The sequence below is a fragment of the Dreissena polymorpha genome, chromosome 1 (genome assembly GCF_020536995.1).
Source record: "Dreissena polymorpha isolate Duluth1 chromosome 1, UMN_Dpol_1.0, whole genome shotgun sequence".
In the NCBI taxonomy this organism is placed as follows: Eukaryota; Metazoa; Mollusca; class Bivalvia; order Myida; family Dreissenidae; genus Dreissena; species Dreissena polymorpha.
Window position 1 is genome coordinate 1,657,193 of NC_068355.1, and position 18,072 is coordinate 1,675,264.

Consider the following 18,072-nt stretch of genomic DNA (forward strand, 5'->3'; position numbering starts at 1 on the left):
GAAGATATTGATCATTGATAAATGTACTGTTCTGAGGGAAAATAGACTCTTCAGTTCTGCCAGTGCTCTCAGAACTGTATAAAATAAGCTGTTTGGCTGATTTAATCACATCTTGATGCTTTCTTGAAAAGGTTACAGCTCTTGAAAGGTTGGAATTTTGAAATAATTGAACTCTAAATTATTGTAACACCAGCATCAAGACATTTTGGCATTATTTTCCAAATTATTTTTATTATTTAGATTAGTTTTATTTGGTATTTTCTTAATTAGAAAGACTCTATTTTATTTCAATAACTTTAGTAAATTCTTCTTATTTTTACATTTGATTCACTGAAGTTTCCTAATCTCCATAAATTGTGTTCTTTAGATTAAGTTAGACCTATTTTCTTAACTTGATTTTTGAAGCAACTTCTAGACTTACAGTTACTAATATTTATATCAGTTTTTTGACAGACTGTGAACTACATTCATTAAGGTATTTGCTGTATTTACTTCATTTTTATAACGATACTTAGATTCTTTAGACTTGGCTTGTACCTGTTCTTAATTCTCTGTCATTGTTCTTCATTTTCCGAGTTCTTGGAATAAAAGTTAGTTATTTTCGTTAAAGCTGCTTTGGTTTTCACTTATAGATTAATTCTTTGAGTGTATTCAGGCGTATCTGACTGGACGCCTTGAGTTAATTAAATTACAACCAGTCAGTGGTGTCATCCTGACCGGAAATAAGCGTTTGTCGAATAAATATTTCCGCATTACATAAGTTCTCACAAAGTTACACAACTCCTAACCGTCCCGTGACTGGTTCACTTGCGTAAGCGAACGAGACCGCACTACCACACCTGGATACGACAGTTGAGTTCGAAAATGGTTTGGATTGGTAAAAAAACATGGCCGCCAGGGGGATGTGTCTTTTTCCTTATATTTATATAGTAACAAAGCTTGTGAACACTCTAGAAGTCACATTTTTTGCCTAATCATCATGAAATTTGGTCAAAACATTAGTTATGTGGATGTCTCGGACGAGTTTGAAAATGGTTGTGATCAGTGGAAAAACATGGCCGCCAGGGGGTGGGGCAGTTTTCGTTATATGTATATAGTGAAAAGATGCGAACAGTCTAGAAAACACATCTTTTGCCCAATCTTCATGAAATTTTGACATATCTTGGAAGAGTTCAAAAATGGTTCGGCTTTGTTAAAAAAACATGGCCGCCAGGGGGCCATTTGTTGTTAATTCTTCATGAAATTTAGTTAGAACATTTGTTCCATTGATATCTTGGGCTTCAAAGAACAAGTCATTTCTTTTTATCTCAGGTGCGCGACTTTGGGCCTTTAAGGCCCTCTTGTTTATTCTTTTTACACAGGCCAATGACTATTGATAAAATGCAACACACAGTAAACTAACTGTTGATAACAAGCAATACTATGTACACTAGAATGAAAGCACCATTTTGCTATTGTGTGAGAATACACACAATACGCAACATGACTTCTTGAAAATTGCAGGAAATCTTATTTAGAGCATTAATTAAACAAATATAAATACCTCAATTCACATTTTTTAGCTCATCTGATTGCTCAGGTGAGCTTTTAGGATCGGTCTTTGTCCGTCATCGGTCCGTCGTCTGTCCACATTTGGTTTGTAATCACTCTGGAGGCCACATTTCCGATCTGCATGACACTTGGTCAGAAGATTTTGTCCCAATGATACATCGATCGAGTTCGAAACTCATAATAGAAAAACCTTGTAAACACTGCAGAAGTCACATTTCATGCCAAATCTTCATGTAACTGTGTCAAAATGTTTGTCTTAATGATATGTTGGTTGAGTTCAAAAGTGGTTCCAGTCCGTTGAAAAACATGGCCGCCAGTGGACGGGGAAGTTTTTGTTATTTTGCTATAGAAAACCTTGTGAACACTCTGGAAGTCACTATTTTTGCCCAATCATCATGAAACTCGGACAAAACATTGGTTTATTGATATCTCGGACGAGTTTGGAAATGCTCCAGATCGGTTCAAAAACATGGCCACCAGGGGGCAGGGCAGTTTTCTCTCCCTATATATAGATAGTAAAACCATGTGAACACTCTAGAAGTCATATTTTTGGTCCAATCTTCATGAAATTTGGTGAAAAAGAACCATTAATATATACAAACATAGACTAATTTGAAGCCTTCAACGTTCTATAATTACCTCCCCTACAATAGAAAATATATAAGAAAACTAGCATCCTACGAACGATCAAAATCTCAATATATCCTTCTCCGAATTTCTTTTCTGGTGGAATTCAATTTAAAGCTAGCTGTATATCCGCATTAAATCAAGGACATAAGCGATATAAAAAAGGCATTCAAAAAATCTCGCGTTGACTTAAATAAATAAATTACCTCCCTTAAGCTTATCGGAATAACAAAAATACGTATATGCATAAAACCTGCTCCCTGCAAAGCGTGATAATAAACCGCGTGCCCGTGCCACTCGTTCTCCAATGACTTACTAAATAAAACTCAAACTATCTACACACATCTCGACTAACTACAACCCCGGTAAATAGGTAATCAGGATAAATATACATGTAGGATATTAGGGACAAAACAGTCATATTCTAATATAGCCTATCTTGTCTAATTATAACCCAGATCAACACTACTATCAAATGTCTGGAATAGATATTTGTGAGAATTACGATATCACACTGTGATCATCAGGCTACAGTATAGCCCTCACAAAATCGAAACCAGATATATACATATTAGCTGAAATAAATTCAAATGAGAATTGAGAATCTCAACGACGGAAGGGTACGCTCCCCCTAATACATATGTCACTCGGCCTTTTTAGACCACTATTGATAAGTTCTAATCCTTCTTTTAAAACCAAATAACGCTCTATACAACAAAACCCAGGGTTCTGCGAGACCCTCATTTTCCTTCTCTCAAGCTGTAAACAGCCATCGACTACAAAGACAGGGGAAAGCACACAGACAACATACTTCCACAGAGTATCGGAAGATGCAATAAGTGCGCACGTGGGCAAATCGCATTTACCCACAGTGCAACCCCTTTAGGTGTAAATAATGTTGTAATTAAATACGATAAGCATTTATTTTTTCTCATATGTACCCTATTAAAACACGTTGAATGGAGCGTGTCGGCTGGACTAGTAGGGCGCGCCTGGCGAAATACCAACTCGTCAGTGCACTCTGGCTTTGTTGACATGATCCACCCAACAAACATGACAAAAAAAAAGAATGGTGACAGTATTTGTTGTTGTTGTTTTCCCGACTGTAGTGTAGATGATGCTTTCCCGTAGTGTAGTGTAAACAGTGCAATGTTTACTGCATGGTACCTGCTATATGACAGCAGTGTTAAATGAATAAGTAAGGAAATTTTAATTTACCTATGAATGCAAATCGCACCAGCGACTTGGACTGTCCTCGCTATATCGTAAATTACACAAACGCTAACTTAACATGGGTGCTCTCCCAAGGAGTCCCATACAACCTACGATCCCTGGGGCAAAGAAAGAATATGTCTAATAGATTGTCGCTCCAAATGTTAGATGCAAAAATTTGTCTTCCGCTGTTCGTTTAAAGGGGCCTTTTCACAGATTTTGGCATGTTTTGAAGTTTGTCATTAAATGCTTTATATTGATAAATGTAAATATTGGATCTTAAAAGCTCCAGTAAAAAATCAAGAATAAAATTAAAAAAAGGAAAAAAAAAGTAGCCCGCAGCAGGGCTCGAACCAGTGACCCCCAGTCCTGGAGGAAAAACCAATTAGACCGCTCGGCCATCCTGCCAAGTATCTATACGAGAAGTATTTTAAACTGTATATAAGCAATCTTCGTAAGTTCACAAAATTAAACAACAACAACAGAAGTCTCCAAATTATTCAATCGTTTCGCGTTGCAACGCTTTATAATTTTCCGGTTTTTAAATCGTCAAAAGATGCATATAATGACTATATTAGACCATGGTAAATGTTCAGTATTACTGTTTCCTCACAAATATCATAACTAAAACGAAAATTTGCGAATCTGAAACAACTTTTTTCATTTTTGTCAATTTACCAAAACGTGAAAAGATCCCTTTAACATGGTATTAGTCAGATTCTGCAATGTAGTCCTAAGGGGATATATATAGCGCGCCGCTTGTTGTATCAACATTCAGGCCTGGATATAGCTGGTACAATGCACCCATTTAATTTTTTTCCTTGCATGCCTTTGCCTTGTTACCTTTGACCTTGACTGGTAACCTGTTATTACTAACCTGCATCTATTTCCCTTGTCATTATGAGGGTATGATCGAATTAGAGGTATGATCAGCAATAACATCCCAGTTCTAGTTCCCCCACCCAGACCAAAATACAATAATACAAATTATTGCTGCCTGCGTCACCATAAGTAGTTTAAATAGTATCAACAACATGCGTGCTCTCTCTCTCAAAAACAAACCAATATAATCCTCTGACCTCTGTTATAAGAAATAATGGCGCTTGAAAAGTGTCTCCCCAAGGTAGAAAGGTTAGAGCCAGAAATTGTTGTTCCTGACCCCCAACAAACTAGTCATCTTGGTCCAACCACACAAACTCAGCCCCTCTTCTACTATATTCAACTAAATGATCTTTCAAAAACTAGTCTGACTCTTGCAACACCATTTAACACCTGACACTATCCAAAAGTGCCGCAGAGTGAGCCCATGTGAATATACGCTAAGACAAAAGGCAGTAGAGCAATATCTATACTAATCTATTATTATGTACTAACCAGTCCTTTGCGAGGGACGTTAAACAGGGGTGCAGTGTATCGGTGCTGTACACCGGGCACTTAAAAGAACCAGGGGCGCCTCTGAAATCAGGGCGTCTTTTGTATCCCGCTCGAACCCCCACTAACACCCCTCTTGGGGCGGAGAGCACAAAAACCACACACAATTATAAGGAATAGATATTAATGCCAATAATAACAATGCTAACCTAAGAGATAATACGAATACTGCAAAATCATTACAAAAGAAAGGTGAGAGCCAGGAATTGTCGCTCCTGACCCCCTACAAACTAATCATCTCGGTCCAACCACACAAACTCAGCCCCTTTTCTATAAGATTCAACTAAATGATCTTTCAAAAACTAGTCTGACCCTTGCAACACCATTAAACACCTGACACTATCCAAAAGCACAGCAGAGAGAGCCCATGGGAATACACGCTAAGACACGAACAACTTGACTAAACCCCTACTTTTACGCGCCAGACAAATACAAAACCACCACACACAACATCATCAACATAACGCCCACACACACATGCGCGCACACGCGCACACACATACACAAAAAAAAAAAAGAAAAGGGGGGCACATTAAGGTCTCATTGGCCATCGTGCACTGATCCATTCCATTCAAAACATTTACCTGCTGCCCGAATAGCCGGGGTAAATCTGAATTGGCTCACAATTAAATATTCTCCCCTGAAAGGTCACAGGGGTAGGTCCGTACCTATATGTAGTCGTGAAGACGCGGATGCGACCTGTAAATAACCCTGAATACACACACACACACACACACACTCTAGAAGTCATATTTTTGGTCAAATCTTCATGAAATTTGGTCAGAACATTTGTTTCCTAGATACGCGAGTTAAGTTCGAAACTGGTTCTGGTCTGTTGAAAAACATGGCTGTCAGGGGGACGGGGCAGTTTTCCTTATATTTATATAGTAAAAAAGGCTTGTGAACAGTCAAGAAGTCACATTTTTTTGCCCAAGCATCATGAACTTGGTCAAAACATTGGTTTTATTGATATCTCGGACAAGTTCGAAAATGGTCCAGATCGGTTGAAAAAACATGGCCGCCAATTAGTGGGGCAGTTTTCTCTATATGTTTATAATGAAAACATGTGAACACTTTAGAAGTCACATTTTTGGCCCAATTTTTATGAAATTTGGTCAGAACAGGTGTTTTCTAGATATGAGAGTTGAGTTTGAAAATGGTTCCAGTCCGTTGATAAACATGGCTTCCAGGGTGTGGGGGGGGGGGGTAGGCGCATTTCCCTTATATTTATATAGTTAAAAAATCATGTGAACACTCTAGAAGTCACATTTTTTGCCCAATCATCATGAAACTTGGTGAAAACATTGGTGTTATTTATATCTCAGAGATGAGTTCGAAAATGGTCCCGATCAGTAAAAAAACATGGCCGCCAGGGGGGTGGGGCAGTTTTCCTTATATGACCATAGAGAAACCTTGTGAACACTAATGAAGTCACAATGTTCGCCTAATCATTGTGAAATTTAGTCAAGAAATTGGTTTTATTGATATCTCAGACAAGTTGGAAAATGGCTCAGATCGGTGAAAAAAACACTTTTTAGCTCACCTGATTGCTCAGGTGAGGTTTGAGGATCGGTATTTGTCTGTCCATCCATCAAAATTTGGTTAATTATTAATTATTATTATTTCTATTATTAAACACATTAATGAACTCAGAAGCTTTAGGAGTTGTATTTTTATGTCCACCAGTCTATACTGGGGGACATATTGTTTTTGTCCTGTCTGTTGGTGTGTTGGTTGGTTTGTGTCAAACTTTTAAATTGGCCATAACTTTTGCAATATTGAAGATAGCAACTTGATATTTGGCATGCATGTGTATATCATGGAGCTGCACATTTTTAGTGGTGAAAGATCAAGGTCATCCTTCAAGGTGAAAGGTAAAATATACGGGGGACATCGTGTTTCACAAACACAGCTTGTTCACCTAATACTTGAGTATTTTAAGACAATTATTTTCTTGATGCAAATTAAAGTAATAAACGTATCTCACTCATCTGGGTCAAACACTTGATCACTAGGTCATATTTTTGACAAAGATTGAATGAACCGACTCCTCTCAGGTGAGCGAACTAGGGCCATCTTGGCCCTCTTGTTTTAAATATACGTTAAAATTTCTCAAAATGCAATTAACAGAATAACACAGGATCTTACAAAAATCAGAGAGCATTTCAAGATTAGCTTCTGATTTTTAGCTCCACTGGCCAAAGGCCAGCGGGGCTTATGTCATGGTCCTGTGTCCGTCGTGTGTGCGTCCGTGCGTGCGTCCGTGCGTGCGTGCGTTAACTTTTTCTTTAAACATCTTCTTCTCCTAAACTACTGGTTCAATTCTGATGAAATTTCTCAGGAATGTTCCTGTGGTGAACCTCTTTAAAATTTGTTCAAATTATGCCCCTGGTGTCAAATTTGACCCTGCCCCGGGGATTCAAAAAATTGAAAATTTGCTTATATAAGGCCTATTTTGTGCAAACTTTATAAATCTTCTTGTCCATAACCATTAGGCCTAGGGCTACCAAATTTGGTATGTATTGACATCTTATAGTCCTCTACCAAGTTTGTTCAAATTATGCCCCTGGGGTCAAATTTGACCCTGCCCCGGGGGGGTCAAAAAATTGAACATTTGCTTATATAAGGCCTATTTTGTGAAAACTTTAAAAATCTTCTTGTCCATAACCATTGGGCCAAGGGCTACCAAATTTGGTATGTAGTGACATCTTATAGTCCTCTACCAAGTTTGTTCAAATTATGCCCCTGGGGTCAAATTTGACCCTGCCCCGGGGGGTCAAAAAATTGAACATTTGCTTATATAAGGCCTATTTTGTGCAAACTTTAAAAATCTTCTTGTCCTTAACCATTGGGCCTAGGGCTACGAAATTTGGTATGTAGTGACATCTTATATTCCTCTACCAAGTTTGTTCAAATTATGCCCCTGCGGTTAAATTTGACCCTGCCCCGGGGGGTCAAAACATTGAAAATTTGCTTACATAAGGCCTATTTTGTGCAAACTTTAAAAATCTTCTTGTCCATAACTGTATGGCATAGGGCTACCAAATTTGGTATGTAGTGACATCTTATTGTCCTCTACCAAGTTTGTTCAAATTATGCCCCTGGGGTCAAATTTGACCCTGCCCCGGGGGGGTCAAAAAATTGAACATTTGCTTATATAAGGCCTATTTTGTGAAAACTTTAAAAATCTTCTTGTCCATAACCATTGGGCCAAGGGCTACCAAATTTGGTATGTAGTGACATCTTATAGTCCTCTACCAAGTTTGTTCAAATTATGCCCCTGGGGTCAAATTTGACCCTGCCCCGGGGGGTCAAAAAATTGAACATTTGCTTATATAAGGCCTATTTTGTGCAAACTTTAAAAATCTTCTTGTCCTTAACCATTGGGCCTAGGGCTACGAAATTTGGTATGTAGTGACATCTTATATTCCTCTACCAAGTTTGTTCAAATTATGCCCCTGCGGTTAAATTTGACCCTGCCCCGGGGGGTCAAAACATTGAAAATTTGCTTACATAAGGCCTATTTTGTGCAAACTTTAAAAATCTTCTTGTCCATAACTGTATGGCATAGGGCTACCAAATTTGGTATGTAGTGACATCTTATTGTCCTCTACCAAGTTTGTTCAAATTATGCCCCTGGGGTCAAATTTGACCCTGCCCCGGGGGGTTAAAAAATTGAAAATTTGCTTATGTAAGGCCTATTTTCTGCAAACTTTAAAAATCTTGTCCATTACCATTGGATCTAGGGCTACCAAATTTGCCATGTAGTGACATCTTATAGTCCTCTACCAAGTTTGTTCAAATTATGCCCCTGGGGTTAAATTTGACCCTGCCCCGGGGGGTTAAAAAATTGAAAATTTGCTTATATAAGGCCTATTTTGTGCAAACTTTAAAAATCTTCTTGTCAATAACCAATTGGCCTAGGGCTACCAAATTTGCTATATAGTGACATCTTATAGTCCTCTACCAAGTTTGTTCAAATTATGCCCCTGGGGTCAAATTTGACCCTGCCCCGGGGGGTTAAAAAATTGAAAATTTGCTTATGTAAGGCCTATTTTCTGCAAACTTTAAAAATCTTCTTGTCCATTACCATTGGATCTAGGGCTACCAAATTTGCCATGTAGTGACATCTTATAGTCCTCTACCAAGTTTGTTCAAATTATGCCCCTGGGGTTAAATTTGACCCTGCCCCGGGGGGTTAAAAAATTGAAAATTTGCTTATATAAGGCCTATTTTGTGCAAACTTTAAAAATCTTCTTGTCAATAACCAATTGGCCTAGGGCTACCAAATTTGCTATATAGTGACATCTTATAGTCCTTTACCAAGTTTGTTTAAATTAAGCCCCTGGGATCAAATTTGACCGTTCCCCAGGGGTCACAAAATTGAACATATGCTTATATCGGGCCCATTTTGTGCAAACTATAAAAATCTTCTTGTCCATAACCATTGGGCCTATTTCTACCAAATTCGGTAGGTAGTGACATCTAATAGTTCTCTACTTAGTTTGTTCAAATTATGCCCCTAGGAACAAATTTGACCTTGTCCCAGGGGTCACAAAAATGAACATATGCTTAAGTAAGGCCTTTTTTGTGCAAACTTTAAAAATCTTCTTGTTCTTAATTATAGAGCTTAGGGCTACTAAATTTGGTATGTAGTGATATTTTATAGTCCTCTACCAAATTTGTTCAAATTATTCCCCTGGGCTCAAATTTGACCCGGCCCCGCGGGTCACAAAACTGAACATATGACGTTTACCAGTGGAGATTACTGCGGCTGTTTGGCTGTGACCAACAACAACATCAACATCTTGTAAACATGAGATAAAACCCTGTCATTTAGTGCCATTTTAGGTCAGATGGTGACTGCTTACAAAGGCATTGAAGTAAGAACATGTGTTATGAATGTTTTTCTTATAAACTGAAAAAAGTCGGGTTTTATTTAAATATGTCGACGAAAGTGACCATATATTATCCGGATGAAAATATTTTGGATGACATGTTAATTTCATGTCTTTTTTATAGTGTTAAAACCAGTTTAATAATATATTATTGATTTTAAAAACACAGCTTCCATGAACATAATTATTTCAAGGAAAGTCAATATATGATACTGCACAGTAAACTCAAACTTTGTATCGAAGAGAAGGTATTGAAATTAATGAAGTGCAATGTCTTAACTATCGTATATGCTGCTTTTTAATAACTAATGATTCATTGTTCCATTTGTGAATCGTGACTGATCATGAATTGTTGAAATGATTGTCAATTGCTCAACAACCCATATATATTTCTGACCATTTTATAATTTTTAGCTCCACTGGCCAAAGGCCAGCGGGGCTTATGTCATGGTCCTGTGTCCGTCGTGTGTGCGTGCGTTAACTTTTTCTTAAAACATCTTCTTCTCCTAAACTACTGGTCCAATTCTGATGAAATTTCTCAGGAATGTTCCTGTGGTGAATCTCTTTCAAATTTATTCAAATGATGCCCCTGGGGTCAAATTTGACTTTGCCCCTGGGGGTCAAAAAATTGAAAATTTGCTTATATAAGGCCTATTTTGTGCAAACTTTATAAATCTTCTTGTCAAGAACCATTGGGCCTAGGGATACCAAACTTGGTATGTAGTGACATCTTATAGTCCTCTACCAAGTTTGTTCAAATTATGCCCCTGGGGTCAAATTTTACCCTGCCCCGGGGGGTCAAAAAATTGAAAATTTGCTTATATAAGGCCTATTTTGTGCAAACTTTAAAAATCTTCTTGTCCATAACCATATGGTGTAGGGCTACCAAACTTGGTATGTAGTGACATCTCATAGTCCTCTACCAAGTTTGTTCAAATTATGCCCCTGGGGTCAAGTTTGACTCTGCCCCGGGGGGGTTAAAAAATAGAAAATTTGCTATATAAGGCCTATTTTGTGCAAACTTTAAAAATCTTCTTGTCCATAACCATTGGGCCTAGGGCTATCAAATTTGCTATGTAGTGACATCTTATAGTTTTCTACCAAGTTTGTTCAAACTATGCCCCTGGGGTCAAATTTGAACCTGCCCCGGGGGGTTAAAAAAATGAAAATTTGCTTTTATAAGGCCTATTTTGTGCAAACTTTAAAAATCTTCTTGTCCATAACCATTGGGCCTAGAGCTACCAAATTTTCTATGTAGTGACATCTTATAGTCCTCTACCAAGTTTGTTCAAATTATGACTCTGGGGTCAGATTTGACCCTGCCCCGGGGGGGGTTAAAAAATTGAAAATTTGCTTATATAAGGCCTACTTTGTGCAAACTTTAAAAATCTTTTTAACCATAACCATTGGGCCTAGGGCTACCAAATTTGCTATGTAGTGACATCTTATAGTCTTCTACCAAGTTTGTTCAAATTATGCCCCTGGGGTCACATTTGACCCTGCCCCATGGGGTCAAACAATTGAACATTTACTTATATAAGGCCTATTTTGTGAAAACTTTAAAAATCTTCTTGTCCATAACCATTGGGCCAAGGGCTACCAAATTTGGTATGTAGTGACATCTCATTGTCCTCTACCAAGTTTGTTCAAATTAAGCCCCTGGGGTCAAATTTGACTCTGCCCCGGGGGGTTAAAAAATTGAAAATTTGTTATATAAGGCCTATTTTGTGAAAACTTTAAAAATCTTCTTGTCCATAACCATTGGGCCTAAGGCTAACAAATTTGATATGTAGTGACATCTAATAGTCCTCTACCAAGTTTGTTCAAATTATGCCCCTGGAGTCAAATTTGACCCCGCCCTGGGGAGTCAAAAAATCGAAAATTTGCTTATAAGTCCTATTTTGTGCAAACTTTAAAAATCTTCTAGTCCATAACCGTATGGCATAGGGCTACCAAATTTGGTATGTAATGCCATCTTATAGTCCTCTACCAAGTTTGTTCAAATTAAGCCCCTGGGACCAAATTTGACCGTTCCCCAGGGGTCACAAAATTAAACATATGCTTATATTTGGCCCATTTTGTGCAAACTATAAAAAATCTTCTTGTCCATAACCATTGGGCCTATTTCTATAAAATTTGGTAGGTAGTGACATCTAATATTTCTCTACTAAGTTTTTTCAAATAATGCCCCTGGGAACAAATTTGACCTTGCCCCAGGGGTCACAAAAATGAACATATGCTTAAATAAGGCCTATTTTGTGCAAACTTAAAAAATCTTCTTGTTCTTAATTATAGAGCCTAGGGCTACAAAATTTGGTATGTTGTGATATTTAATAGTTCTCTACCAAATTTGTTCAAATTATTCCCCAGGGCTCAAATTTGACCCTGTCCCGGGAGGTCACAAAACTGAACATATGACGTGTACCAGGGGAGATTACTGCGGCCGTGTGGTTGTGACCAACAACAACAACAACATCTTGTAAACATTAGATAAAACCCTGTCATTTAGTGCCATTTTAGATCAGATGGTGACTGCTTACAAAGGAATTGAAGTAAGAACATGTGTTCTGAATGTTTTTCTTATAAACTGAAAAAAGTCGGGATTTATTTAAATATGTCGAAAGTGACCATATATCCGGATAATTTTTTTTCGGATGACATGTTTATTTAATGTCTTTTTTGTAGTGTTTAAACCAGTTTAATAATATCTTATCGATTTTAAAACACAACTTCCATGAACATAATTATTTCCATAAAAGTCAATATATGCAGAGCTCCAGATAAGGTTTTGTGAAATTCTTAAATACTACCAGATTTTCAAAAAGAATTCTTAACTCTGAAATTTTATTCTTAACGTTTCTACTAAGTTTTGGAAAATAATTCTTATTTTTTATAAATGACCTAAAAATAAATAATAATGGTTATTTTCATGCAAAAAAAATCAAAATAAACATACTAGCAACTTTATTTATACGAGTTCAACAGTGTCTTTTCAGTATTAAACAATTTTATTTTTCAAATACCTTCATATGCCCAAACTGTGCATAGATTGCATGCCTTAGATGAATTTTTGCATATTTCACAATTAAAACGGGTGTCCCCTTCAATCTTTTCAACAATTAGCCACGGGACTTGTCCCTTCCACTCGTTCAATGTTATTTTTGTGTTTAAGTTTGGACCCGTCGTGTCGCGTTTTTGTTTAGCTTTTCCGACTGTGTCGGAAACTGAACATACAGCATCGTATAAGATCTTTTCTATAATGTCTTTCTAAACATTTAACTTCGGCTCACTTTGCGTACAATATGTTAAAAGCGTGTTTTTGGACGCTTTGCAGTTTTTTAGGACAGTTTGGGCGCCGCCATTGTTTTTGACAGATAGACTGTATACGCCGCTTTTATTGGAAAAAATGCGCTTTGTTAAACAAACCCGATAACCATTCTAAATAAGCACCGCAAAGATCTTTAATACGGGAAAAGAACTCAATAAAAATCGATACGAAGCGATGTAAAAATAATATTCGTAACTTGATTTTGTAATTCTTAATGGTACGACAAGATTTTAAAATAAATACGTAACGGACTTGAAAATAATTCGTAATTACGAAAATACGACCCTTATCTGGAGCTCTGAATATATGATACTGCATTGTAAACTCAACCTTTGTATCCAAGAGAAGGTGTTGGAATTAATGAAGTGCAATGTTCTTAACTATCGTATATGCTGCTTTTTTATAACTAATGATTCATTGTTCCATTTGTGAATTGTGACTCATGAATTGTGGAGATATGATTGTCAATTGCTCAATGATCAATCTAAATTTCTGATCATTTTATAATTTTCTTAATATAAGTTATGAATTGATCTTAGAAGTCATATGTATTACTTAATTAAATACATTTATAAATATAAGAAATAATCTTGAGATTATCATAATATTCTCAGGCCTGTTGGTCTACGGGATGTGTGGGTTGTTAATTATATGTATGCCCCTCTTCGAAGAAGAGGGTGTTTATTGTTTTGCACATGTCAGTCCGTCCGTCATCCGTATGTCTGTCCACCAGATGGTTTCTGGATGATAACTCAAGAACGCTTAGGCCTAGGATCATGACACTTCAAAGGTACATTGATCATGACTCGCAGATGACCCCTGCTGATTTTGGTCTAAGGGATGTGTGGGTTGTTAATTATATGTATGCCCCTCTTCAAAGAAGAGGGTGTTTATTGTTTTGCACATGTCTGTCCGTCCGTCATCCTTATGTCCGTCCACCAGATGGTTTCTGGATGATAACTCAAGAACGCTTAGGCCTAGGATCATGACACTTCAAAGGTACATTGATCATGACTCGCAGATGACCCCTGCTGATTTTGAAGTCACTAGGTCAATGGTCAAGGTCACGGTGACTGGAAATAGTAAAATGTTTTCCGGATGATAACTCAAGAACGCTTATGCCTATGATCATGAAACTTCATAGGTACATTGATCATGACTCGCAGATGACCCCTATTGATTTTCAGGTCACTAGGTCAAATGTCAAGGTCACGGTGACCGGAAATAGTAAAATGGTTTCCGGATGATAACTCAAGAACGTTTTATGCTTAGGATCATGAAACTTCATAGTTGCATTGATCATGATTCACAGATGACCCTATTGATTCTCAGGTGAAAGGTCAAGGTCACTGTGACCCGAAATAATAAAATGTTAACTCAAGAACGCTTATTCCTAGGATCATGAAACTTCATAGGTACATGGATCATGACTCGCAGATTTCCCCTATGTATTTTCAGTCACTAGATCAAAGGTCACGGTGACTCAACTTAGAAAAATGGTTTCCGGATTATAACTCAAGAACACTTAAGCCTAGGATCATGAAACTTCATAGGTACATTTATCATGACTCGCAGATGACCCCTATTGACTTTCAGGTCACTACGACAAAGGTCAAGGTCATGGTGACTTCACACAGTAAAATTGTTTCCGGATGATAACTAAAGAAAGCTTACGCCTAGGATCATGGATCTTCATAGGTACATTAATCATGACTCACAGATGGACCCCTATTGATTTTCAGGTCACTAGGTCAAAGGTCAAGGTCACAGTGCCAAAAAACATATTCACTCAATGGCTGCCACTACAACTGACAGCCCATATGGGGGGGGGGGGGGCATGGATGTTTTACAAACAGCCCTTGTTTGAGATGATTCTTTACAAAGAAAGATGCTACTATTGTATTTGTTATAAATGTGTGAAAGGCTCTAAGAAGGAACCAGAGATTATTAACCCTTTACCAAACACCAACAGGATTTTACGGGTTTATAGCTGACGACTTTATAAATAATTATGATAAAATGAGAAATTGCTCAAGATGAGCAATTTCTCCTTTTTTCACAATTATTTCTACCCTACCTGATTATTTCCTTAATATTCCATTACAATTTAATTGTCGTCTGCAACCTTTTTCAAATTGGGAAAGTCCAAAATGTGTCGTTTGGTAAAGGGCTAAGGCATTTTGATTCCTACGGGTCTTGTGAATCTGTTTCAAATCAAATGCGTATATTTGATCTTCAGCATCTAAAAATATGTGAAATAGAAAGAATGACAATATCTTTTGGAGAGATAAATGTGCCTACGTTATAAGCAATGGGACTGTGCTTCAAAGGAACAATTCCCGGGCTTTTTAGTCTGTTTAGTTAACACGGTAGTAACTTTTTCTATATATAAAAATGCTCACCCTTCCAACTTTAAGCGCCCAGTGGGACGAGGGATAGACAGAGAAAGTCACATGCTTGAGTACATTTCAACCCATGTGCATTGCGCGTTTTTTTCGCATAAAAAAACAGTGGAGCGATACAGGGCCATCATGGCCCTCTTGTTTTACTGTTGTTTAATAAAACCAGCCCAAGTAAGTGTATCATTAAGGGTCTGTTCAATGAACTAAGTCAGCTATTGTAAGTATTAATTTTCTTTTCAAATTAAACTTGCAGTTTGAGATGTAATAGTTTGTTACTGGAGTGTTTTCCTTTGTGATGGAGATTAGATATATTTAAGCTCAAAAACTCACTTCTTACCTATTGCACCATTGCCAAATACTTTAAGAGGCCTAATCAGAGGCTGTGTTCTCGAACTTTTTCATTCTGAATTCTTACCACATGTATAATTTACTCTAATCAATGTATTTTAGTTGTTTTCAAATATTTTTAGCCTTGATACATAAAGGAAGCTCACTTTCTAGTAAACATTACAAATAGTTAATGTATTTGTTTTTTATAGGTCTATTGAGTCTCTTTAAACACAGTTCATTTCATTGCAGCGACTGCTTTTTCAATCTGTATGTTCAAGTAAATTGTAATTTTGAAACAATAATTAGCCGTCAATATTTGCTCTTTTGCTTATAACCTAGTATTGCTTTTAACAAAGTTAATTATGAATTATCAGGGTAATTCAACCAAAATGTTTAATAGCAATGTCTGCAATACTCAAAGACTGATTTAAATCAACGAAATAAATCATACAACACCTCTATGCCTTATCTTTGTGCAGTGAATATAACCAACTGGCCATATTTGAGTGATCCCTGTTTTATTAAAATATCTGAGCACATATAAGTTTGTTCATATCTGCATACTCTTGGATATCCTGGAGGATATGCTGGAGCAATGACTACTTAAAAAACAATAGGCTTATGCCACACTGCTTGTTTTCAGTTTATTTACGAAATCACAAAAAACAATTAAGTCAGACAATAATTTGCACAATCCCAAAATTGTGTTTGCATTAAAAAAAGCAAATATTGTCATGCTAAAAATAATAACCAATACTAAGCAAAAGATTCACTTTACCATAATAACTCTAAGTTTTTGGACACCTCCATTTTTGGCCATATTTAATGATTATTTACCTGACTTGCCAAACATCAAAGAATATCAGCACACGGGCAGCATTAACATGCAGTTTATATGCATGTGTGGACATATCAGAGATAAGTTATGACCAATCTCAATAACTATAGCGCTGTAGAAATAAAATATTCATTTTTTATTTGGAGAAAAGGTTTTCCATATTTTGTAAAAATGCAACTGCAATACGATCCACTTTTTTTTTTTTTACAAACTGAATATCTCAAAGTTTTCTTTGCCACAAAGCTTTTATTAAACAACAAACTATTTAGGACCATGCTTGCGCCCAGGATGAAAGGATGTTGTACAAGTACAAGTGTAATTTTTGCATGCTTTTATTCAAGGCTAAGGATTCATGAAAAATACATGTAATACAAATAAGGTCACTAGAAAAATAATATTTGAAACACAAATTTTAACCATAATAACAATTGTTGTTTACTTATCATTTTATTTAATAATCGTTGTTCTACAAATGTTAAAATGCACACAAATTAATAAATGGTGTTCACTGATTCCAATTCCTCCAGCCATACAAATACTTGGTGCTTACAAGGTAATTTAAATTGATAACATTGGTAAATAAAATGTGGAGAAATAAGTTTAAAGCCACATCAGAGAGTGATTATCACAACAAACCATTTTAGTGACAATAAACAAAGGACGCAAAACATGCATTATTGTTTCTTTGGATAGTTAATTTAATTGTAATGATGTACCTCAGAAAATTTGAGGATGCACTATAAACGCTAATAATATACACTTTGAAATTTCTAATTTCAGATGATATCAAGCCTGAGAAGAAGTTAGAACCAAGAGCTGATACACCTTGTAAATCTGGTAAACTGCACATGTTATAGCAAGCCAAATTAAATTTAAATGGTAGTTATGATCTTTCAACAGCATTTATTGACACCATTCATTCAGGTCAAAAAATGTTTTGCCTTGGACAAGTTGGTTTCAACTAATAAGAAATCATCAACAACAAAACATTTAAATTGCATTAATAAAATGTACGTATTTTTCATAATTAATTGTCAATACATTAAATTTTAAAACAAGAGGTCCAACGTGGACATATTTTGTGCTCCTCTAATACCGTATAAGAGAAGCACTTAAAGTTAGTAAGCCTATAAGAGAAGCACTTAAAGTTATTTAGCCTTAAGTGTTTATATAGATTATTTTACCCCCTCCATGCAAATGCCAATGTTTACCCTTAGAGGGGCATGATTTGAACAATTTTGATACAGTGGATAAAATCCATGTTAAAATGCAACCCATGGACTGCTTCCAGTCTAGAACCAAGAGACATGATTTGAACAAACTTCATACAGCATTACTATCTGAGGTCACATACAAAATTGTATGAAAACATTTGAAAAAAGGGATGATTCCTGTGAATGTCATGAACATCTTACCAGCTGTTAAGGACAAGATATTGTTTAAAGCATATTGTTG

The 18,072-nt window shown here is 36.6% G+C and overlaps 1 protein-coding gene across 13 annotated transcripts in view; it reads left to right on the plus strand.

Annotated features, from left to right (window-relative positions):
- LOC127868354 (GTPase IMAP family member 8-like) overlaps positions 1-18,072 on the plus strand; it is an 86,659-nt gene that overhangs the window by 53,581 nt on the left and 15,006 nt on the right. For all 13 annotated transcript variants that reach the window (XM_052410096.1, XM_052410061.1, XM_052410070.1 and 10 more), the window contains one exon: positions 17,398-17,454. In XM_052410096.1, coding sequence (XP_052266056.1) covers positions 17,398-17,454 — 57 coding nt within the window. The remainder of the gene's footprint in view (positions 1-17,397; positions 17,455-18,072) is intronic.